The sequence below is a fragment of the Rattus norvegicus genome, chromosome 8, assembly GCF_036323735.1.
Source record: "Rattus norvegicus strain BN/NHsdMcwi chromosome 8, GRCr8, whole genome shotgun sequence".
Classification (NCBI taxonomy): domain Eukaryota; kingdom Metazoa; phylum Chordata; class Mammalia; order Rodentia; family Muridae; genus Rattus; species Rattus norvegicus.
In genome coordinates, this window is record NC_086026.1 from 126,573,867 (window position 1) to 126,600,249 (window position 26,383).

The window sequence follows — 26,383 nt, forward strand, 5'->3', positions numbered from 1 at the left end:
GAGGTCTGACCCTGCCTGACCTACGTTAAGCTAAAGACTGCCTTGAATATGTGAATGATAATACTCTAAAAGGTCTGCTTCAATCTGGGAGGTGAGAGAGTCTAAGGACTTAAGGGGAGTGACCTCAGCTGAAATACCCAACAGTGGGGAGAGGGAACTCAGAGTCCACCTCCAGTAGATAGACAGGGCCTCAAGTGGGGTTACCACCCTGTCGAAATTTCTGACCAAGAATTATTCTTGTCTAAAAGAACTTCAAGGACAAAAATGAAGCAGAACTGAAGGAAAGGTAGTCCACTGTCCAGCCCAACTTGGGATCCATTTCATGGTGGGGCATCAAAGCCTGACACTATTACCTGATGCTATGTTGTGCTTACAGACAGGAGCCTAGCATGGCTGTCCTCTGAGAGGTCCAAACAAGGGCTGACTGAGACAGATGAAGATACTTAACACCCAACCACTGAACTGAAGTCAGGGACTCCTTCAGAATTAGGAGAAGGCTTGAAGGTGAGAGCAACCCCATAGGAAGACCAGCAGTCTCAACTAACCCAGACCCCTGGGAGCTCCTAGACACTGAGCCACCAGCCAGGAGCACACAAGCTGGTCTGAGGCCCCCAGCACATACACAGTAGAGGGCTGCCCAGTCTGACCTCAGTGGGAGAAGAGAGACTTGAGGCACCAGGGTTGGGGAAGGCCTGGTGAGGTGGGGAGCATCCTCTCAGAGACAGAGGGGGAGGAGGAATGGGATGAGGAACTGCAGGAAAGGGGACAGAGAGGGGGAAAAGGCTGGATTGTAAATACATAAAATTTAAAAATGAAATAGCTGATAGACGCACATACCCTGAATGCATATGCATACATATATAAAAGAAAAGTTCTGGTTCAACATACTTATAATATAAAACTTTCTGAGCCAAGTTCTGTGACTTGTGCCTGTGATTCCAGCATCCAGGCTGAGGCAGGAGGGGAGGTAGTCTGAGGGTAGCCTGGGCTACACAGTGAAACCCTGTTGGAAAACCAAACCAAACAAAATAAAGCATAACTTTCTCTGCACTTCCAACTGATACTTTACGAGTTCTTTCAAAGAGGTTTAAGCACAATGTTTACTCAGAGAAGAAAAAAAGCAGGGAAAATGTCATACAATAATTAAACACAATTTATACATCTCAATTTTATTCTAATACTTTTAATTTCACAAAACATACCTTTTCCTCTTTCTAACCCTGGGCCTTTTCTTTTCAGTATTATTTTTAGAACCTTGAATCTATAAACAGAGATCAAAAATGAATTAGTTCACATTGTTTTAGATCTGTTCAATATACTAGTGGGTTGTGTGGCCCAGATTCCCCAGTGACACCTTTTGGTCTAGCCTGCACCTCAGCCATTGCAGAGGCACTGGCCTGCCTGACCCCAGAGGAGAATCTTTAAGTTTGACAAACCTTTGGCTTTAAGGAAAGCAGAAGCACTCAGCCCACGGAAGTGTAGGGTGCAGAGGTACCTGCTGGGAAGTGGCATCATAGAAGCCCCCACAGTCTGCAGCAATGCACTGCCCAAAAGACATGGCTGCCTTTTACATCTGAGCCACAACAAGCTCTGTGCTCTCTGTGACATGGTCAGATAAGGCCTGGGGTCAACAGGGATTTTCTGACTATAAAAAGAACAGGCAAGTTTACTTACTAGAGCACAAAGCAGGTGTTACATATCTGGCCTGTCGGGTTAGATGGGAAAAACAGTGCTTTTGACATAAAGAAAACACTCAGCCTATACTATTAAAGTAAAAATCTAAAGTTATGTCTCCTGAGAATATTACGGTTTCCAATTCTAACAAGCATGCACGTGCACACACGCACACACACACACACACACACCCCACAAACCACACACACACACACGCACACACACACCACACACCACACACACACACACATACCACAAACCACACACACAGGTTCTCTAGGATTCCTAAACTAGGAGAGGCAGAAGCACAAAAGCAATTAACATAAAAGACTCACACAGGATCTCACACACCACCTTCACTAGTTAAGAATAACTAAAATTAAAGGCATATAGAACATGCAAGAAAAACAAAACCCATAAAGCAATGTTTTCAACGTATAGTTCAGTTGATATAAAGTTTAAAAGCAAGCAAAACTAATGAATGGTCCCAGACGTCGTGACAGTGGTTGCTCTTGGAGCACTGAGGAACGGACTACACTGGTGCCTTATCACCAACCGTGCAGAAAAGTATTATCAATTAGATTATACCCAAACAGTGTGATTCCAGTGGGCAGCTCAGTGTCCTGCTGCCTGAGGATGTTCGACTAACACAGCAGAGGAACACGGAACTCTTTACGAGTTTCAGTTGTTAATTTCTATGATTTTTCAGAAAATCATTAAAGCTTTCAAAATAAATGTGAACTGAAATAATACAATTCTCCCAAAAGAGCTATGAAAGGCCATGCTACAGAGATTTAACCTAAAAGAAAAACCAAAAATAAGTGGAGATAAACAAGTCATTAAGCATCATGTACCTCTACATGAACTCAAGACCTGGGCCGGCTCAGGCCATTCAGAGGGGATGTGGGTAAGAAGTCCCACTTCCACATGAGGGGCCATTGGCAATGAGTAGAAGTCACACCTCCAAGTGTCATGAACAGTGACAACTTGATTGGTTTAACAAAAATCCAACAAAGACAAAATAGAAGCCAAAAATCCTGCACAGGCTGGGGCAAAGTGGTGGATCTGGGAGGAGTTGGGGTGAATCTGATCAAATGCACCACACAGGACGCTCTAAGGACCGCCGAGAAAGGATAAACTAATTAACCATGAACGCCTAACTGACGCTGGGTGTAGAGCTCAAAACTAGAACTTCTACAGACAGAGGTTTATAGAGCAGACTGGAGACCTGAGTTTGATTTCTAGCACTGAGAAAGACTTAAAAAAAAACTCATTTGTAGAGAAGTGAAAAACAAGGAAGATTCATAATGAAAGACAGTAAAACAGAAGAGGAAAGGAATCAGAACAGGGCATAATACATATATGGTATTGAACTGTTCACAAAGAAAGATGTAATCACACATTTATGACCAACAGAGGAATTTTAAAAATACAAAACAGGGTTCCAGAAAAGTCATGGAAGATTAATATATTGACAGATAAGGATAACCCCCAAAGAAGAGGACTGCAGTGTGTAACTTCTAGACTAGTAAGAAGAAAAAGAGGGAATATATGTACATATGTGTACACACACATACAACTAGAAGTGATGACTGGAATGGCAAGCAGTAGAATGGCCTTTAATTCTAAATGAAGAAAATCCTTGGGAATTATACGTACATTAACTTTATATACTCTGACTCAACACTGCCCATCTGACTAAGCCGTCTGGTGTCTAATGAGTCTGTGCTGTGCTTGAACAAGAGCCACGAGCTGCCTGAGGTCTGACATGTAAAGCACAGACAGAGCACGTTGTCCTTAGAGCAGGCGTAAGTCTGTCCTGCAGCCTTCTCTCGAGGGTAACTGCCAGTCGGCACTCACAGAGCTCCTACCTGCACAGACTTCCCAAAGGCGAGGCTGCAGTCTTTGAATAATGTGAAAACTTGGTTCAAAGCTATGCTACAGAAATCTGCAGAGCCAGCGTGCCCATTTCTCTTTAGAGAAGATGCCAGGGCTGTGTGCATGACGGAAGGATGCAAACCAGCTTCCTGCGGCAGGCATAAATGATGGTGGCAGCTTAGCCTGAGCAACGGCAGGGCATGGCTAATAATAATAATAATAATAATAATAATAATAATAATAATACAGTCCAGAGTGGACAGATTGCCCACAGTATTTCCTTGACAGGGATGAGAACTGAAATGATTGTTTTCTCTCCCTATTTTGGATGCTATTTTTAAAGTATATAATTCTATTGTTCCTTACGTAAACATTACACATCAATTAGCATAATTAGCATATGCGAGCCAGGTCAATTTGCAGTAGAGTCTGGCATTCCCATGACCTCTGGCCAGCATCAGAGCCCAGTGCCTGGCAGTGTGACTCACAGACGCCTTGCTGCCTCCTGCTCTCTGCAGTTGTAGTTAAGCTCTGTGGGCTTCTTTGGTTGAGGGTCTCACCAGAGGGAACAACTAGAGTGTGCCTTCAAGCAGTGAACAGAGGCACAGAGGGAGTTTTCTCTAAAAATAGAAGCTGGCTCCCAGTGCCACCTTGAACAAAAGCCGTGAAGGATTTCCTATTAGCACCTCCAACTGTGGCTACGGATGAGACTGGCACAAAGCTTCAAGGGGCTCTGCAATTCCGTGTCTTAACTCCGAGGTCTTAAAGGCTTGCTAGTCAAATTTTCTACAAGGCCTGCTCAGGAACGGAACACAAAAATTCCAGGTAGCCTGTCACCCTCATTTCACTCTTATCTGTAAAACCCTTAAGAATGATAAGAGTTAACTCCAACAAGGCACCCAGGAGGAAAGAAGGCCTTGGGATCTGGGTTTGCAGTAGCGCTGCTCAACTCACAAAGGAGCCTGGGATCAGTAGCTGACCTCTGGCTGGTGGCTCTGTGCACATTCGCAAACGCTTCCTGTTTCTGCACAGTCCCTCTCCCACCATTGGTCATTTCAGCAGGGGTGAGCTGGGAGGAGGGTGGCAGGGGCCCTGCTTCTGTGCTGGAAGGGGGTTGACAGGGGACTGTTAAGAGTCCATGTATGGAGAACAGCTAATGGTTATAATACAGCACTACTTTTTGACGACAAAGAAATGGATGTTCAGAATGTTGTTATGTGTTTCACCATTTTTGCTCCTATTAGCCTCAACATTAAGAATACTCGATGACTTCTCATCCTGTGGGGATTGAGTCAAGTCTTGTAAGCCTAAACCCCAGCATAATACACAAGAACTGTTTTCTGATGGGATAGACAGAATCCCCCCCCAATTATACAATAAAATGGCATAGTCTTAATCATTTTGTGAGGCTTGAATACTTGGCACCAACCCTGTGATAAATCCAGAGAGGACTCCCTGCACATAGGTCCATGGGGGAAAGGGAGGGCATAACCCCCTGGGCTGACTGTGTTCTCCAGTGTGCACTGGTGTAGGGATTTCTGACGTGTACCTCATATGGGAAAGTTATTTTTGATACATTTGAAGACATTAAACATATAAACAATAGATAAATAGTACCTCAAAGTCATCAGTAGATTCTACAGAAGCCAAATGTTTATACACCAGAGTATATTAGAAACACGAATTCTGTAATAAGTCAGTTCTATTAATTCTCATTGACATTGAACAGCAGTTGAGCAGAGAAAGATCATCTAATATCCAGGGACATATCTGCAATCTATGAAACCTAAAGTCATTACTCAAATTTCTACTTTATGTTATGCTAATAACCATTATTGATTTTGGTTTTGATGGGATGAAGCTGAAGAGGGGGTGGTGAAGAGTATCCCCAACAGACAAATTAAAAAGTATTTTTTACCTTCAGCTAGTTCAAGCCACAGATGCAAAACCCATACAAATACAGAGTAAATTTTAGTAATAACTCAAACTTCAAGTGAATTAATCTCAACTAAATCTTTAAATGAATATTATGCATAGAAAATCAAAAGTAAAAGAAAGTTATTCCTAGAACTTGAGGGTGATTTTCAAAAAGGAAATTTTTTATAAGTAATAAGGACTAGAACGGTTTCTAAAGATGGGATCTGGTATAGCCCTGGCTGGCCTCGAACTCACCTGGAAGCCAAGGATAGCCTTAAACTCCCGATCCTCCTGCCTCCTGGGGCTGGCACTACAGGTCTGTGCCACCTTGCCCAGATCAGTTTTTCTCTTGGTTTGCTTTTGTCATTTGTTTTTATTAATAATGTTTTAATTTTAAAGATTTATCACTAGAAACTTACTAATAAGCAAAAATACCACACACTTAAGTTAGCCAGATCCCAAATCTATACACCCGGATGACCTGTACACAACCAGAACAGACGTTCTGAGCAGAAGCCACAGAGCCTCACATTAAGGTTCACACTTTTAGTATCAAACCAAGTTTATGTGCCCATCCATGCTTCAAGTCATGTTATTAGTCTTCGGATGGAGTAGTGTGTGTGTTGTGACGTTTGCACTCATATTTATAATAAGCAGCCTTCCCTAAATCTGATGCTGCCCTCCTAGGGGACAAGAGTAAATGTGAAGGACGCATGGAAAGGGCTAATGTATATGTAATGTATAATGTCTTATTCCATCTAATAGAAGAGTGTGAAATCACAAATTCTGCCCACACACTGCAGTGACAGGGCTGCACTGCCTCCCACACTCTGCAACACCCCCGTGTGCACTCAGTACCTGGCCTGGACTCCTACAGAAGATAGCTGTGTCTTCTGTGACCCTGAGCTCCTTCCTGAGGAAAGATAGCAGACTTACTTCACATGTAGGATGTGGTATCACAACTCTATAAAGGAATGACAAGCAGGGGTCCCTGGCCAATGAGCCTGGGGCCAACCTGAGCTACCTAGCAAGACTCTGCCTAAAAACCAAAACCAAAACATGAACAATGACCAAAAAAAATAGAAATTTAGTCTTAAATGAACCCCTCCTTCCCATGTGCTCGAGTGAGTGAGCGAGTGTACACACACACACACACACACACACACACACATTTTCTCTCACACTCTCTCTCTCACACACACACACACTCACACACACATTTTCTCTCACACTCTCTCTCACACACACACACATTTTCTCTCACACACTCTCTCTCACACACTCTCTCTCACACACACACTCTCTCTCACACACACTCTCTCTCTCACATACACACACACACACTCACACACACATTTTCTCTCACACACACACATTTTCTCTCACACACTCTCTCTCTCACACACACACACATTTTCTCTCACACACACTCTCTCTCACATACACACACACACATTTTCTCTCACACACTCTCTCTCACATACACACACACACAAACACACACATACACTCACACACACATTTTCTCTCACACACACTCTCTCACATACACACACTCACACACACATTTTCTCTCTCACACACACACTCTCTCTCTCTCACACACACACACATTTTCTCTCACTCTCTCTCTCTCTCTCTCACACACACACACACACACACACACACGATGTTCAGCTCATGGACAATCTCATGTAGAACAGCCCTTTCTGTTTTTTATGCTACACTTAACCATCTCTGGTCTCTCCCTCAAGCCCAGCCACAGACCCAGGCACGCACACACAGGTTCCTCTTTCTAATACAGGTGGTTTTCCTACGTCACTGATGAATGTGTGTCCAAGCGTGTGCTGTAAGCATCTCTCTTTACACCTCAGCAATATCCTATAATTAGATATTGCCATCTGAGAACGCCAATATTGTAATCATATTTTGCAATAGAATTCAACACTATTCAATATGTAAAATTCAAAGTAATGCATTCATTTTTAAAAATATTTTTTAAACGTTCTTGGCTCTTTAAGCTTCCATTAAAATAGTCTACCTAGAATTTTATTTAGTTGTTCAATGTTATTTTCTATTAAGTTTGATAGCCATATTAAGCTATGATCTTATTAAATTTTCTAGGAAAAAATAATTTCTCATGAATTCCAGTAACATAAGTATAAAAATGTTATTCTGAGTGTCCATGTGAAGCATGATTTAAATAAAGTACTTGTTCCTTTGTACACCAGTATTTCTATTGTCCTAATTCCATAAAATTAATGGGAAACATCACAAACATTGTTCTTAGTCAGCCTAAGAAAGCAATATATATATACATATATATGTGTGTATATACATATACATATATATATTCAAGTAAACTTCAGAATGAAAAAAACAGATTATATGATTTTGTTAGTAATTTATTTTCCCTTAAAAAAAAAACAGTTTGAAGTTAACTCTAAAACACAGTCTTACCCTTTCCTTGGTCACCACAGGAGCTTCTGTGCCTCTTCTGGTTCTGTCTGTAAGATAACACAATATATCTACTTTAAAAAAGAATCCATCTTCCTGCTGAAATAGATGCATAAGTACTAAGTTGGAATTTTCCGCTTTATCTCACATTAGTAACGGACTGTTTACAGTGGTCCTTTTAGCTAAAACACTAATAAAGTCACCTCCTCGGACTTGAGTAGAACTATAATCCAAAAGCCATAATGTCAAGAAGGAACTCTTGTCTGGTGGATGTTCCTGAAATATTACTAGTTAGCACGAAGCCTGCTAACTCTGGTTTCCGGTTGGTCTGTGGACTCTGGAGCACATAACCCAGAATAAGTCCACGCTGTGTCTGTGGCGCACCTGCTACACCGGACACTGATACATACAAGCTACTTCATTCAACCTAGGAACCCTGGAGGGCGTACAGTCGTGTTCCCTGTGCAGCTGAGGACATCCTCTCGCACCCTGCCTGGGCTGTGCTGCGGGCAGACGCATCATTTGATTACGCGCCCCTCGTCTGCCCAAGCTTCAATTTGGGACCAGAGGGACCAACGCTGCCTTGAATGTGACTCCACCCAAGTCTGGGTGCTGGTATCCGTTCTCAGACTACTGCTGAGATCAGAATGTTTAGTACCCAGCTAGCTCTCAGGAAAATCATCCCAGCACATTATGTTGGTACACAGACTATATGTATGTTAGGAAAAATCAGCAGAGAATCATTTTCTTTGAAGCGGAAGCCACTGGAAGGTTTCCTTTGCCCAGTGAACAGCTTGCACCTATACACCTCTGGGCGGCACTGATTGGATAATGTGTTTCTGAAGAAAACATGTTAGTGGGGGAGATGCTAGGACACACAGGGGTAGTTGGAGAGGGAAACAGGGAATGTGTCATGTCACTCTACACATGTATGAAGTGATCAAAGAATATTAACAACTGACAGAGAGCAAATGCCCAGGGAAGTGTGCTGTATTTATATTTCTCACTGGCTTCCACAGTGCACTGTCCTCTTTCTGTATCCCCCTAATACTTAAAATAATCATCCTCCAAGAAATACCATTTCCCTTCACTGGAGAACATAAGACTATCCACCATTGTAAGTGATCTCTCCAACCAGGAGGGCCCCACCGTCTTTCTGATATCTGCATGTGTCTAACATTATGCAACCAGGAGGGCCCACCATCTTTCTGATATTCTGCATGTGTCTAACATTAGGCAAGGTTGGGATAGTGCTCAAAGTTAAGGAGAAGTGTACATGCAGAGGCGTCTGGTGCCACTCACGGCCTCCGTAAGACACTTCTTTACTCCGTAAGGCTTCCTTAAGGGCAGCAGCTGAAAGTGCTTCTCACAAGGGGGGAAAGCAGGGGACTTAAAAGTTGCCGCCACATCTCAATGGTAAGAGCTACACTGAAATCTATAATTATATCAGGGAAGAGGGCTTCTACACTTCTGCTCTCAAATCTGAGGAAACAGACATCAGTGTGGAGAATTATGAGTTACCTGAGCAGAAACACATCAACAGAATCTTCCATGGCAATCAGTCTAGAGGTAAGAAAATCTCAACCCTAAATGGCCTACCCCTGGAGGTTAAGTCTGGACAACACTGTGAAATAAAAACTGCACAGAGACGCAGGGTGGGAGATCTGGCACTCTTCCGTGAGTTCTTCCTCCTGAAGAGCCACCAAGTTCTCACAGGGAAAGCTGGAGAAAACTCACCCAGGCATCTGACAGAGTGAATGGGAAATACACTCACAAGATCCGCCCGCCCGCCCACAAAAGAAGCTGTTTCACTACTGTCCAGTGCACGTGAATCCTCTCAGAGCCTCAGCCCTCATGGAAGCAAAGACAACTGTGATCCCTGCAGATGTCCTTACTACTTCAGTGAGTAAAAAAGAAAAAAATGAGATGCCTTGTCACGTTCTCAGCCTAGAGCTGAGACCTAATACTAGAACAACAGAACCCTCCGGAACCCCACACCTTAGTTCTGTCTAGCTGACTAAAGACTGAGACTGTAGTTTCTGTTGTCCAGGACACCACACCCAACTTTGAAGAGAGATCGATAAATGAATGGACAGACAGACAGATAGGAGGGGAGGCAGGTAATTATAACTGTCATGTTAAGAAACTAAAAGCCAACAACAGCAAAACTGATGGGTAATGCACAGAAGCATGAAACCTCTCAGAGCCGGAAAGAAATGCTAGAGGATCAGCGGTCCTTTAACAGAAGGAAGGGTGTCTTTGACAGGTCCGTGAGTAAACAGGCTGTGGCCTGGGGAATGAAGCTCTAAGCTTGAGACTGTATTAAATGAAACTGACAGAAGTGAAGAAGAGACAAAGAAAGAAGAAAAGGAGGAGGGAGGGAGGGATGGGAGAAAGAAGCAAGGAAGGTTCAGCTGGGCATGCTGGCACAGTCCTATAAGCCCAGCCTTCATTTGGAGACTAAGGTGCAGGAAGACTGCCATTTAAACAAACGGCCAATGGCCAGAAGGCCTGGAAAGACACTGCAGCAAAGAAGACACAAAGGGACAAGTGCGCATACGGCAGTGCTGAGCACCAGGGAGGTGACACATTTTGGAGAAAGGGAACACAATGCTGAGAGCCTGCACAGCAGCAAAGGGTCTCAGTCACTGCTGACACAACGCTGGCAATCTCATGTCTTCATCGCGGTATCTACAGTCATGGCTGCTGTTTACTACGGGGAGTTGGAACTCACGGCCACAGGAAAACTACACCAATCAGTAACCATCCAAACTTGAAACAATCCGAATGCTCCTAGGTGGATGAGTGGTGGAAAGTGTGGTATGTATAGGAATAAAATATTATTCTGCACCAAAAGAAATGAGCTATAGAATGATGCAAAGACGTGGATGAGACTTAAGTGTGTGTTACTATAGGAGGGACGCCAATATGGAAGGATGCCCGTGAGACATTCTGGGGGACAGTGGTAGCAAACGTAGTTTCCGAGTGTTAGCAGGAGAAAAGATGAGTAAGGAGGACTCAGAATTTTAAGGTCATGAGGTTATTGTGTGCAGTGTGACAACGATGACAGAGTGTAAAACTAGAGTGAAGCCTCATGTACAGCATGAACTCAGGAAGTTACGAGAAGTGTTGGTGTGGGCTCACTGGTTATAACAAATCACATGGTAGGGCTTTGATGGGAGGAGAGGGCGAGTTCTGGGTGGACAGGAGGTACAGAAACTGCCTACATCCAATTTTTGTGAACCCAAGATAGTTCTAAACATGAAAGACTATTTTGTAAAAACATGAATAAAATTCCAGGGAGGGAAGCACTAATGGGCAAACCCACTCCAAATGCAAAGCACAGGCTGAGCAGGCAGTCCACTGGAGGGTTTGCCGAGCAAGTGGGAGGGGTTTGCCTAGCAAGTGGGAGGGGTTTGCCCAGCAAGTGGGAGGGGGTTTGCCCAGCAAGTGGGAGGGGGCTTGCCCAGCAAGTGGGAGGGGCTTGCCCAGCAAGTGGGAGGGGTTTGCCTACCAAGTGTGAGGCTCATGAATGTTATGCTTTATCAAGCATAGCCTTTAAATTCACCCACCCGAAAGTTAGTAGGCACGGCATACTTAACTTTAAAAAGATTATGACTGTCCTATAAAATAATTATAATAAACTCAAATATGCTTTAAAATATTTTTGTACAGTGATCACAGTAATTTTACATCCCACACAGCCTTCTGTCTATTACCTTAACTTGGAAAATACAGTGCTTTGTGTAAAGCTCTGGCCTTCAACTGAACCCTACAGGAATGGTGAAGCTTTTTCTCCACTGGAAAAGTTTCATATACATTCTCAGTAAATATGTATAGGAAACTTTTTATTTGAGAACAATCTTAAAAACCTATCTACGTACTACATTTTCAAGTCATTCAGTTGGCCTGGAAGTGAGGAGAACACAAAGGACACGCATTGTGGCTCTGGTCACCGTCACCAGAAGAGACGCTGGGTCCTGCAGTTACATGTGAGGAAAACTACTTTCAGAGGAAGCTGTGAGCCTGCGAGTGGGTTCAGGCAGTAAAGGCGCTTGCCTGACTCTGACTGACCCCCAGGACCCACCTCACAGAACTGAGTTAACTGATCCCCTAAAGTTGTTCTCTGACTTCCATTAGAACACCATGGTATGTCCACAATAAATAAGGAGAACAGAATAAAACAACCTTAAAATTGTATTAAATTCACCCCTGCTTTGAAATTATTTTAAAATCAAGCATTTTGAAAACACTGCACTCTCAAAAAAAAAAAAAAACAACAACAACAAAAAACAACAACAACAAAAACCAATACAAAACCCGGACTATCCCTGCAGAACTACCAGAAGAGGAATACATTTAAATCTGTGGTTTCTAATTTTTAATTATATGTTTTGAAGCAATGGTTTGTGGAATCTAAGAGTAAACAAAATAGCAGAAAGCACTAATTACAGGCCTGTGTTGAAACTGAGTTTAGTCACTAAGAATAATCTCAGAGAACAAGACACGTGCTATCAATTCCCTTGAACGTCCCTTCACGGTGAACAGAAGCCTGTTTCTAATAAGGAAAAGACAGAGTCACGTGTGCAGACACAGGAGGCACACATCCGGGAGCCCGCTTGGATGAGGAGAGGAGGAAGCTCTGCATACCCCGCGTTGGTCGGCAGCACACTGCTAGTCTTTGCTCTGGTGAACACCTGTAGAGTCGGTACGCTTCCTCGAGGGCACTTCTATACCACCTCTTCTTATTCTTACATTCTGCCGTCTACAGAAATGCATAAATTCAGACAAGGAATACTGTTTAGTTTTAAATGTTAATTTTGTTTTAGAATCTATACTTGATGGAACACTTGCTGGAGCTAAGTCTAATTTGAGCACCATATAAATATCACATACGCTTGGTATCTGGCTATTATTCTATTGCTTTAAAACTTAACAGTCTTATGAGAATCTTGCAAATTAATAACCCACTCATTAATATGATATAATATGATACACTCCCAGGGTAAGCAAGCAGTCAGAAGAGTTTATCTGAAGGGTAACGTTAACCTCACTTTATGTGACAGAGAATGAGAGTAAAGTGGTAGGGAATGACAAAGCAATGTTTTTAGTGTAAGAACTTTAATTCTATTTGCACTCACTTTGGCATTGTGTCAGACTTACACACACACACACACACACACACACACACACAAAATTTCACCTGCTGTGCCCAGCCTCTCCATGTATATAATATGTGAGTATGTGAGTCTGGGCACACACACACACACACACACACACACACACACACTCCTCCTACTGTGCCCCAGCCTCTCTGTGTATATAATATGTGAGTATGTGAGTCTGGGTGCACACACACACACACACACACACACACACACACACTCCTCCTACTGTGCCCCAGCCTCTCTGTGTATATAATATGTGAGTATGTGAGTCTGGGCACACACACACACACACACACACACACACACACACACACACACATACACACTCCTCCTACTGTGCCCCAGCCTCTCTGTGTATATAATATGTGAGTATGTGAGTCTGGGCGCACACACACACACACACACACACACACACTTCCCCTGCTGTGCCCCAGCCTCTCTGTGTATATAATATGTGAGTATGTGAGTCTGGGCACACACACACACACACACACACACGCACACACACACACACACACACACACACACACATACACACTCCTCCTACTGTGCCCCAGCCTCTCTGTGTATATAATATGTGAGTATGTGAGTCTGGGCGCACACACACACACACACACACACACACTTCCCCTGCTGTGCCCCAGCCTCTCTGTGTATATAATAAGTGAGTCTGAGCGGCCAACCACAGACCTTTCATGAGGACTACTGGAGACAATGGATGATAGCTTCTATGACAGGAAGAACTCAGTGTGTGTCATTTTAATAAGACATTGCACATTTTCTAGATGTTTAAAAAAATCTGAGTTAAAAATATAAATCATCTTATACAGCAATTTTTCTAAAATTTTTAATTGCTAGGAAGTTTATGTGTTTAAATATTACAATTTATAAAATGCATGACAATTTTCCTTTTGAAAATGCCATCAAAGAGAATATGGATAATTCTACTGATACAAGTTTACTACCCATGCATAAAGATCTTAAGCTTGTCCTAGATAAAAGAAATGATGCGTGTGTGACACAATTGTCTGCCTCTACAGCAGTCCCTCTCTACTCACAGAATGAAACTGTGTACAAAGTCCTTTTCGAATGCCACATGATTCTTGTAGTCCCCAAATTAATCAACTATGTGTTCCAACTATGCCCAACATTGTCATTTAATGATCTGCTGCATTCTGACATACATCATAGTTACAGATGGCCATGACTATCACCGCTACAAACGAGGATCCATGACGACAGTGGATGTTTCTCTTTGTATCTTTCGTGGTGCCACGGGTCTGACATCTCACTGAGCGTTGAGAACATTCAGAAAACACCTCTTAACTATGCTTCTGAACAATCACTGATAATTGAAGCATTAAAAGAGTTTAATCAAAAATACTTTTTACATAAAATGTAAATTTGATTCATTTGCTAAGTTATTTCTCAGTTTAAGAGAATGAAAATGTAATCAACTCAATTTGTTAACTGTAATCTTTAGTGTTTACAGTTTTTGTGCTTTGTGTACGGCCACAGTGTGTTTGGAAGCTAAAGGGCAACTTGAGAAGCTTAGTTCTCTCCTCCTACCAGGTCAGTTCTAGGGATTAAGCTCAGGTTATCAGGTGTGGAGACAGAACCATCTTGCTGGCTTTCACACTGTAAATGTAAATCAAGACTGTCAGGGAGGGCATGGTGACCCATAGCTTCAACCCGAGCACCCAGGAGGTAGAGAGAGGTAGGTGGATCTCTGTGAGTTCAAAGTCAGTCTGGTCTCCATAGTGAGCTCTAGGCCAGCCACAGCTATATAGCAAGATCTTGTCTCAAACATATATGTTAGTGTTTTAGTTCATATATCTCTGGAGCACTAATGTAGTCATGATGATAATGTAGTCAAGCTGTACAGTGGAAATATCTTCATAAAACCGAACAGATGCTCTGCGACTACCTTTAAAGAAACAGCTTGGGACCGTTAGCTACAATGAACTACAGAGAGTGAAGGGAGCCAGAAAGCTGTGACTCTGTCTGTCTGTCCGGGCTTCTGGAAGAACTTATGGTAGATACAGGACACCTAGTGGCTGGACAAATTAACACTTTTCAAAGGTGCTCAACAGTTGAGCCTTGACTTCACCAAGAATTTTTAATTCTACAATTAGACTCAACTGTACAGTTTTTTTTTTATTCAACAGGTGGCAGGTTCAAGCTCTAGGGGTTTTGAATTTCTGTTTTTGCCATTCTCTGAACTCTTTCTCACTGAGTCAACTGTAAGTAGGGCTTTTTCTATTCTTCAAATACAGTATGCATTTATAAGCACTTGAAAATGTATAGGCATTTATTTTACATTGTTATTAATATATATGTGTTTTATTTTCAACTTTCTTTCTGATTATGCAATTTTTTGATTGATTCAACACAATGTAGCTCCTTCTTGGGGATCTGTAAGTGAGCAGACAATACTCATCTCTGGCCTACTGTGTGAACTCTGTGTGGGGTAAAACAGGCCTACGGGGCAGGAGGCAAGGGCAGGAGGCAAGGGCAATCACCAAGCAGAGTGAGTGAGAGCAGCAGGGTGGGCAGAGGATCCACTAAGATGGTGTCTTTTGAACAAAGACTTGAAGGAGGTTGGGGAGTCAGCCATTTAGCTCTTCAAGGGAAGAATGTTTCTGGAGAAGACATCCTCAAAGATCGGATATGGATACATATTTGGGATGCATCAAAGAACCCAGGGTGGCAGAGAGAGAATGATAAAGAAGGAAAGTGCCAGAACAGTGAGAGCCATGAAGCCATCAAAGGTGTTTGGTCACTACCCACCATGAGCAGTGACACTGCAGAGCTTCGAGGAAATGTTTGCCTGCCTCTTTCCCCCTTTCTGAGACATGGTCTTAACTCATACCCAGGCTGGCCGGAACTTGCCATGCCCGTCTCACTCTGAGAACTGGACTCACACGTACCGCCATACCTGGCTTTGTTTATTGCCCACCAACAATCAGTCTGACTGCTTGGATGAGATCTGCTATGCAGAAGTGAGTGCAGCTGTGGAACGGCTGCTCAGCAGACTACAGTAACAGCCCAGCTAGGAGAGCACGGTGATATGGGCCAGGGAGACACTTTGAGTGTATGGATTCCACTCCGGCTTCCATTCCTGTAGTAACGTTAGAAACAGCTGCTTTAACTGTTAGAGTTTTATCATTAACACCGTGTGTATTTTTTTTTTACTTTGTTTTTTTTTTTTTTAATTAACTTGAGTATTTCTTATATACATTTCGAGTGTTATTCCCTTTCCCGGTTTCCGGGCAAACATCCCCCTCCCCCCTCCCCTTCCTTATGGGTGTTCCCCTCCCAATCCTCCCCCCATTGCCGCCCTCCCCCCATAGACTAGTTCACTGGGGGTTCAGTCTTAGCAGGACCCAGGGCTTCCCCTTCCACTGGTGCTCTTACTAGGATATTCATTGCTACCTATGGGGTCAGAGTCCAGGGTCAGTCCATGTATAGTCTTTAGGTAGTGGCTTAGTCCCTGGAAGCTCTGGTTGCTTGGCATTGTTGTACTTTTGGGGTCTCGAGCCCCTTCAAGCTCTTCCAGTTCTTTCTCTGATTCCTTCAATAGGGGACCTATTCTCAGTTCAGTGGTTTGCTGCTGGCATTCGCCTCTATATTTGCTGTATTCTGGCTAACACCGTGTGTATTTACAGACCAACACCACCACTCTAAGTCCCAGTTCCCACAAATACTGAGACTGTTCTCGTTCACACTGAGGCTTTGCTAACAGTCAGTCCCACAGACGTCCTCTGAGTTACATCTTCCACCCCGGAAAGTGCACTCTGCTTTTCCACCTTAGGCTCATCTCCTGTCGCTGGAGTAGGATTTTGAAGTTTTACATAGCAGGCTTGACGCTTTGCTTCACACACTTAGACCAGGGCATTGTCTACAACATAGTCATCAAAAATGAGTATCACAATTGTATTTTCAAAATTGTCACTTGTTCACAGCAATCACACTAGCTGAGATATAACTGAATTTCCATTTTAGGTATTATTCAGTAAAGCTCTGTTCGTATTAGGTTTTCTTTTTTTAAATTTATTTAATACATAATAATAATTCTTTGGTTTCTGGGCAAACATCCCCCTCCCCCCTCCCCTTCCTTATGGGTGTTCCCCTCCCAACCCTCCCGCCATTGCCGCCCTCCCCCCCAACAATCTCATTCACTGGGGGTTCAGTCGTAGCAGGACCCAGGGCTTCCCCTTCCACTGGTGCTCTTACTAGGATATTCATTGCTACCTATGAGGTCAGAGTCCAGGGTCAGTCCATGTATAGTCTTTAGGTAGTGGCTTAGTCCCTGGAAGCTCTGGTTGCTTGGCATTGTTGTACATATGGGGTCTCGAGCCCCTTCAAGCTCTTCCAGTTCTTTTTCTGATTCCTTCAACGGGGGTCCTATTCTCAGTTCAGTGGTTTGCTGCTGGCATTCGCCTCTGTATTTGCTGTATTCTGGCTGTGTCTCTCAGGAGCGATCTACATCCGGCTCCTGTCGGTCTGCACTTCTTTGCTTCATCCATCTTGTCTAATTGGGTGGCTGTATATGTATGGGCCACATGTGGGGCAGGCTCTGAATGGGAGTTCCTTCAGTCTCTGTTTTAATCTTTGCCTCTCTCTTCCCTGCCAAGGGGATTCTTGTTCCCCTTTTAGAGAAGGAGTGAAGCATTCACATTTTGATCATCCGTCTTGAGTTTCATTTGTTCTAGGCATCTAGGGTAATTCAAGCATTTGGGCTAATAGCCACTTATCAGTGAGTGCATACCATGTCTGTCTTTCTGTGATTGGGTTAGCTCACTCAGGATGATATTTTCCAGTTCCAACCATTTGCCTACAAATTTCATAAAGTCATTGTTTTTGATAGCTGAGTAATATTCCATTGTGTAGATGTACCACATTTTCTGTATCCATTCCTCTGTTGAAGGGCATCTGGGTTCTTTCCAGCTTCTGGCTATTATAAATAAGGCTGCAATGAACATAGTGGAGCACGTGTCTATTTTATATGTTGGGGCATCTTTTGGGTATATGCCCAAGAGAGGTATAGCTGGATCCTCAGGCAGTTCAATGTCCAATTTTCTGAGGAACCTCCAGACTGATTTCCAGAATGGTTGTACCAGTCTGCAATCCCACCAACAATGGAGGAGTGTTCCTCTTTCTCTGCATCCTTGCCAGCATCTGCTGTCACCTGAGTTTTTGATCTTAGCCATTCTCACTGGTGTGAGGTGAAATCTCAGGGTTGTTTTGATTTGCATTTCCCTTATGACTAAAGATGTTGAACATTTCTTTAGGTGTTTCTCAGCCATTCGGCATTCCTCAGCTGTGAATTCTTTGTTTAGCTCTGAACCCCATTTTTTAATAGGGTTATTTGTCTCCCTGCGGTCTAACTTCTTGAGTTCTTTGTATATTTTGGATATAAGGCCTCTATCTGTTGTAGGATTGGTAAAGATCTTTTTCCCAATCTGTTGGTTGCTGATTTGTCGTAACCACAGTGTCCTTTGCCTTACAGAAGCTTTGCAGTTTTATGAGATCCCATTTGTTGATTCTTGATCTTAGAGCATAAGCCATTGGTGTTTTGTTCAGGAAATTTTTTCCAGTGCCCATGTGTTCCAGATGCTTCCCTAGTTTTTCTTCTATTAGTTTGAGTGTATCAGGTTTGATGTGGAGGTCCTTGATCCACTTGGACTTAAGCTTTGTACAGGGTGATAAGCATGGATCGATCTGCATTCTTCGACATGTTGACCTCCAGTTGAACCAGCACCATTTGCTGAAAATGCTATCTTTTTTCCATTGGATGGTTTTGGCTCCTTTGTCAAAAATCAAGTGACCATAGGTGTGTGGGTTCATTTCTGGGTCTTCAATTCTATTCCATTGGTCTATCTGTCTGTCTCTGTACCAATACCATGCAGTTTTTATCACTATTGCTCTGTAATACTGCTTGAGTTCAGGGATAGTGATTCCCCCTGAAGTCCTTTTATTGTTGAGGATAGTTTTAGCTATCCTGGGTTTTTTGTTATTCCAGATGAATTTGCAAATTGTCTGTCTAACTCTTTGAAGAATTGGATTGGTATTTTGATGGGGATTGCATTGAATCTGTAGATCGCTTTTGGTAAAATGGCCATTTTTACTATATTAATCCTGCCAATCCATGAGCATGGGAGATCTTTCCATCTTCTGAGGTCTTCTTCAATTTCTTTCTTCAGTGTCTTGAAGTTCTTATTGTACAGATCTTTTACTTGCTTGGTTAAAGTCACACCGAGATACTTTATATTATTTGGGTCTATTATGAAGGGTGTCGTTTCCCTAATTTCTTTCTCGGCTTGTTTCTTTTTTGTGTAGAGGAAGGCTACTGATTTATTTGAGTTAATTTTATACCCAGCCACTTTGCTGAAGTTGTTTATCAGCTTTAGTAGTTCTCTGGTGGAACTTTTGGGATCACTTAAATAAACTATCATATCATCTGCAAATAGTGATATTTTGACTTCTTCTTTTCCGATTTGTATCCCCTTGACCTCCTTTTGTTGTCTGATTGCTCTGGCTAGAACTTCAAGAACTATATTGAATAAGTAGGGAGAGAGTGGGCAGCCTTGTCTAGTCCCTGATTTTAGTGGGATTGCTTCAAGTTTCTCTCCATTTAGTTTAATGTTAGCAACTGGTTTGCTGTATATGGCTTTTACTATGTTTAGGTATGGGCCTTGAATTCCTATTCTTTCCAGGACTTTTATCATGAAGGGGTGTTGAATTTTGTCAAATGCTTTCTCAGCATCTAATGAAATGATCATGTGGTTTTGTTCTTTCAGTTTGTTTATATAATGGATCACGTTGATAGTTTTCCGTATATTAAACCATCCCTGCATGCCTGGGATGAAGCCTACTTGATCATGGTGGATGATTGTTTTGATGTGCTCTTGGATTCGGTTTGCCAGAATTTTATTGAGTATATTTGCATCGATATTCATAAGGGAAATTGGTCTGAAGTTCTCTTTCTTTGTTGGGTCTTTGTGTGGTTTAGGTATAAGAGTAATTGTGGCTTCATAGAAGGAATTCGGGAGTGATCCATCTGTTTCAATTTTGTGGAATAGTTTGGATAATATTGGTATGAGGTCTTCTATGAAGGTTTGATAGAATTCTGCACTAAACCCGTCTGGACCTGGGCTCTTTTTGGTTGGGAGACCTTTAATGACTGCTTCTATTTCCTTAGGAGTTATGGGGTTGTTTAACTGGTTTATCTGTTCCTGATTTAACTTCGGTACCTGATATTTGTCTAGGAAATTGTCCATTTCCTGTAGATTTTCAAGTTTTGTTGAATATAAGCTTTTATAGTAAGATCTGATGATTTTTTGAATTTCCTCTGAATCTGTAGTTATGTCTCCCTTTTCATTTCTGATTTTGTTAATTTGGACACACTCTCTGTGTCCTCTCGTTAGTCTGGCTAAGGGTTTATCTATCTTGTTGATTTTCTCAAAGAACCAACTTTTGGTTCTGTTGATTCTTTCTATAGTCCTTTTTGTTTCTACTTGGTTGATTTCAGCTCTGAGTTTGATTATTTCCTGCCTTCTACTCCTCCTGGGTGTATTTGCTTCTTTTTGCTCTAGAGCTTTTAGGTGTGCTGTCAAGCTGCTGACATATGCTCTTTCCTGTTTCTTTCTGCAGGCACTCAGCGCTATGAGTTTTCCTCTTAGCACAGCTTTCATTGTGTCCCATAAGTTTGGGTATGTTGTACCTTCATTTTCATTAAATTCTAAAAAGTTTTTAATTTCTTTCTTTATTTCTTCCTTGACCAGGTTATCATTGAGTAGAGCATTGTTCAATTTCCACGTATATGTGGGCATTCTTCCCTTATTGTTATTGAAGACCAGTTTTAGGCTGTGGTGGTCTGATAGCACGCATGGGATTATTTCTATCTTTCTGTACCTGTTGAGGCCCGTTTTTTGACCAACTATATGGTCAATTTTGGAGAAAGTACCATGAGGAGCTGAGAAGAAGGTATATCCTTTTGCTTTAGGATAGAATGTTCTATAAATATCTGTTAAGTCCATTTGGCTCATGACTTCTCTTAGTCTGTCTACGTCTCTGTTTAATTTCTGTTTCCATGATCTGTCCATTGATGAGAGTGGGGTGTTGAAATCTCCCACTATTATTGTGTGAGGTGCAATGTGTGTTTTGAGCTTTAGTAAGGTTTCTTTTACGTATGTAGGTGCCCTTGTATTTGGGGCATAGATATTTAGGATTGAGAGTTCATCTTGGTGGATTTTTCCTTTGATGAATATGAAGTGTCCTTCCTTATCTTTTTTGATGACTTTTAATTGAAAATTGATTTTATTTGATATTAGAATGGCTACTCCAGCTTGCTTCTTCTGACCATTTGCTTGGAAAGTTGTTTTCCAGCCTTTCACTCTGAGGTAGTGTCTGTCTTTGTCTCTGAGGTGTGTTTCCTGTAGGCAGCAGAATGCAGGGTCCTCGTTGCATATCCAGTTTGTTAATCTATGTCTTTTTATTGGGGAGTTGAGGCCATTGATGTTGAGAGATATTAAGGAATAGTGATTATTGCTTCCTGTTATATTCATATTTGGATGTGAGGTTATGTTTGTGTGCTTTTCTTCTCTTTGTTTTGTTGCCAAGATGATTAGTTTCTTGCTTCTTCTAGGGTATAGCTTGCCTCCGTATGTTGGGCTTTACCCTTTATTATCCTTTGTAGTGCTGGATTTGTAGAAAGATATTGTGTAAATTTGGTTTTGTCATGGAATATCTTGGTTTCTCCATCTATGTTAATTGAGAGTTTTGCAGGATACAGTAACCTGGGCTGGCACTTGTGTTCTGTTAGGGTCTGTATGACATTTGTCCAGGATCTTCTGGCCTTCATAGTTTCTGGCAAAAAGTCTGGTGTGATTCTGATAGGTCTGCCTTTATATGTTACTTGGCCTTTTTCCCTTACTGCTTTTAATATTCTTTCTTTATTTTGTGCGTTTGGTGTTTTGACTATTATGTGACAGGAGGTGTTTCTTTTCTGGTCCAATCTATTTGGAGTTCTGTAGGCTTCTTGTATGCCTATGGGTATCTCTTTTTTTAGGTTAGGGAACTTTTCTTCTATGATTTTGTTGAAGATATTTACTGGTCCTTTGAGCTGGGAGTCTTCACTCTCTTCTATACCTATTATCCTTAGGTTTGATCTTCTCATTGAGTCCTGGATTTCCTGTATGTTTTGGACCAGTAGCTTTTTCCGCTTTACATTATCTTTGACAGTTGAGTCAATGATTTCTATGGAATCTTCTGCTCCCGAGGTTCTCTCTTCCATCTCTTGTATTCTGTTGGTGAAGCTTGTATCTACAGCTCCTTGTCTCTTCTTTTGATTTTCTATATTCAGGGTTGTTTCCATGTGTTCTTTCTTGATTGCTTCTATTTCTATTTTTAATTCCTTCAACTGTTTGATTGTATTTTCCTGGAATTCTTTCAGGGATTTTTGTGTCTCCTCTCTATGGGTTTCTACTTGTTTATTTATGTTTTCCTGGAATTCTTTCAGGCATTTTTGTGATTCCTCTCTGTAGGCTTCTACTTGTTCTCTAAGGGAGTTCTTCACGTCTTTCTTGAAGTCCTCCAGCATCCTGATCAAATATGATTTTGAAACTAGATCTTGTTCTTCTGGTGTGTTTGGATATTCCATGTTTATTTTGGTGGGAGAATTGGGCTCTGATGATGCCATGTAGTCTTGGTTTCTGTTGCTTGGGTTCCTGTGCTTGCCTCTCGCCATCAGATTATCTCTAGTGTTACTTTGTTCTGCTATTTCTGACAGTGGCTAGACTGTCCTATAAGCCTGTGTGTCAGGAGTGCTGTAGACCTGTTTTCCTGTTTTCTTTCAGCCAGTTATGGGGACAGAGTGTTCTGCTTTCGGACGTGTAGTTTTTCCTCTCTACAGGTCTTCAGCTGTTCCTGTGGGCCTGTGTCTTGAGTTCACCAGGCAGGTCACTTGCAGCAGAAAAGTTGGTCTTACCTGTGGTCCCGAGGCTCAAGTTTGCTCGCGGGGTGCTGCCCACGAGCTCTCTGCGCAGGCAGCAACCAGGAAGATATGCGCCGCCCTTTCCGGGAGCTTCCGTGCACTAGGGTTCCAGATGGCGTTTGGTGTTTTCCTCTGGCGTCCGAGATGTGTGTGCAGAGTGCAGTCTCTTCTGGTTTCCCAGGCGTGTCTGCCTCTCTGGAGGTTTAGCTCTCCCTCCCACGGGATTTGGGTGCAGAGAACTGTTTATCCGGTCTGTTTCCTTCAGGTTCCGGCGGTGTCTCAGGCGCAGGGGTCCTGCCGCTCCTGGGCCCTCCCCTACGGGAACCCAGAGGCCTTATACAGTTTCCTCTTGGGCCAGGGATGTGGGCATGGGTGGGCAGTGTTGGTGGTCTCCTCCGCTCTGCAGCCTCAGGAGTGCCCACCTGACCAGGCGGTGAGGTCTCTCTCCCACGGGGTTTGGGAGCAGAGAGCTGCTGCGGGCCGGGATCCGCGGGTCCATATTAGGTTTTCTATTTGGGTCCCACTGCCTTGTCAGGCACACAATCATGCTACACACATTATTGGAACTAGAGATGATTCAGTATTTCAGAGCGCTGGATGCTCTTCAAGGAGACCCAGGTTTAATGTCCAGTACTCAGATGGCAACTCACAGCTGCTTTTACTCCAGTTCCTATTCACATAAAATACGAATTTAAAACCATCATTTTGCTTTTTTCTTTCCTGTTTGTGCAATTTTGCTTTCTTTTAGCTAATTATATAAGTAAAACACAATATTAAATGTTAGAATGTAGAAATTTAACATACTTTTTTATATTCCAATTTCCTACACAAATGATTAGTTTCTCCTCTAGTTAAAATAGTCAGATGAGTTCATGTGCTTTCTAAAATATGAACTGGATCAAATCACTCTATAGAGGACTTCATAATAAGTGTGTTTGTGTCCTGTACCTGGAGGTGACCCTGTGATATAGCTCTTTGTACACAGATCCGGCAAGGAGAGAGCTGGATTCTCAGAAGTGTGGACAATCCTGAGAGTGCAAAGGAGAACACCACCTCTGAACATATTCTTGGCCCAAGAGGAATCCACCTGGAGCCCTCTGGACACAGGAACCTAGGAGCAGTGTGGGACAGGATCCTTACAGTTTCTAGCCACGCCTGGAGCTGACCAGGTACCACAGCTCTCTGTACCCAGATACCGCTGGGAGACAGTGGGTCTCCAGGAGTGCTGACACACAGACTCAGAGGAGGGTCAAGTCATTGTCAGAGACAGCAACACTAGCTAACACCAGAGATAAGCAGATGGTGAGAGTCAAGGGCAAGAACCTAAGCAAGGCCACTTGGTATCATCAGAACCTACCACACACAACGTACACCACAGCAAGCCCTGGATACACTAACACAATGGAAAAGTAAGATTTTGATTTAAAATCACAACTCATGATGATGTTGGAGTAATTTAAGAAGGACCTAAATGACTCCCTTAAAGAAATACAGGACAACACAGGTAAACAGGTAGAAGCCCTTAAAGAGGAAACACATAAGTCCCTTAAAGAATTACAGGAAAACAGAACCAAACTGGTAAAGGAATTAAACAAAACCATTGAGGATCTAAAAATGAAAATAGAAACAATAAGGAAATCTCAAAGGGAGAAAACCCTGGAGATGAAAAATCTAGGAAAGAGATCAGAAGTCATAGACGCAAGCATTGCCAACAGAATACAAAAAATAGAAAAGAGAATCTCAGGGCCAGAAGATACCATAGAAAACATTGATACAGCCGTCAAAGAAAATTCAAAACACAAAAAGTTCCTAAACCAAAACATCCAGGAAATTCAGGACACGATGAGAAGACCAAACCTAAGGATAATAGAAGAAAGTGAAGACTCCCAACTTAAAGGGTCAGTAAATACCTTCAACAAAATTATAGAAGAAAATGTACCTAACATAAAGAAAGAGATGCCCACAAACATACAAGAAGCCTACAAACTCCAAATAGATTGCATCAGAAAAGAAATTCCTCCAGTCACATGATAGCCAAAACACCAAATACACAGAACAACAACAACAACAAAAAAAAAATACTAAAAGCTGTAAGGGGGAAAGGTAAAGTAACATAAGGGTAGACCTATGTTACTTCTCACCAGAGACTATGAAAGCCAGAAATCCTGGGCAAATGTCACACAGATCCTAAGAGAACATAAATGCCAAGGCAGGCTAACTATATCCAGCAAAAGTCTCAATTACCATAGATGGAAAAACCAAGATATTCCATGATAAAACCAAATTTACACACTATCTTTCTAAAAATCCAGCCCTACAAAGGGTAATAGAAAACTTCAAAACAAAGAGGGAAACTACACCCTGGAAAAAGCAAGAAAATAATCTAATTTCAAAAGAAGATAGCCACACAAACATAATCCCAGCTCTAACAAAAAAAGTAACAAGAAACAACAATCATTGGTCCCTAATATCTCTCAATATCAATGGACTCAATCCCCCAATAAAAAGACATAGACTAGCAGACTGGATATGTAAAGAGGACCCAGCATTTTGCTGCACACAAGAAACACACCTCAGTAACAAAGACAGACACTACCTCAGAGTAAAAGACTGGAAAACAATTTTCCAAGCAAATGGTACCAAGAAACAAGCTGGAGTAGCCATTCTAATATTGAATAAAATCGACTTTCAACCAAAAGTTATCAAAAAACATAAAGAAGGACATTTCATATTCAGCAAAGGAAAAAATCCACCAAGATGAACTTTCAATCCTAAATATCTATGCTCCAAATGCAAGGGCACCTATATTCATAAAAGAAACCTTACTAAAGTTCAAAGCACACATTGCACCTCACACAATAAGAGTGGGAGGCTTCAACACCCAATTCTCATCAATGAACAGATAATGGAAACAAAAACTAAACAGAGACACAGAAACTAACAGAAGTTATCAACCAAATGGATTTAACAGATAACTATAGAATATTTCATCCCAAAACAAAAGAATATACCTTCTTCTCAGCACCTCATGGTACATTATCCAAAACTGACCATATAATTAGTCACAAAACAGGCTGCAACAGATACAAGAAGATTGAAAAAGTCCCAGGCATCCTATCAGATAACCATGAACTAAGACTGGTCTTTATTAACAACAAAAACAACAGGAAGCTTACATGCATACACATGGAAGCTGAACAATGCTCTACTCAACGATAACTTGGTCAAGAAAGAAATTAAAGACTTTTTAGAATATAATGAAAATGAAGGCACAACATACCCAAACTTATGG

General features: G+C 42.1%; 1 protein-coding gene across 23 annotated transcripts in view; it reads right to left on the bottom strand.

Moving 5' to 3' along the window:
* Window positions 1-26,383, bottom strand: part of Zcwpw2 (zinc finger CW-type and PWWP domain containing 2) — a 144,416-nt gene that overhangs the window by 67,012 nt on the left and 51,021 nt on the right. For 19 of the 23 annotated variants that reach the window (XR_010054512.1, XR_005488690.2, XR_005488689.2 and 16 more), the window contains 3 exons: window positions 12,577-12,691; window positions 7,930-7,976; window positions 1,203-1,261 (listed from right to left, as the gene is read on the bottom strand). Coding sequence is in view for 11 of the 23 variants with exons in the window: in XM_063266479.1 (XP_063122549.1) it covers window positions 1,203-1,261; window positions 7,930-7,976; window positions 12,577-12,691 (221 nt within the window). In the remaining 12 variants the exon portion in view is untranslated. Of the gene's footprint in view, window positions 1-1,202; window positions 1,262-7,929; window positions 7,977-12,576; window positions 12,692-16,024; window positions 16,216-26,383 lie in introns of all 23 variants that reach the window. The other 4 variants (XR_005488692.2, XR_005488695.2, XR_005488693.2 and 1 more) reach the window with 2 other exon arrangements.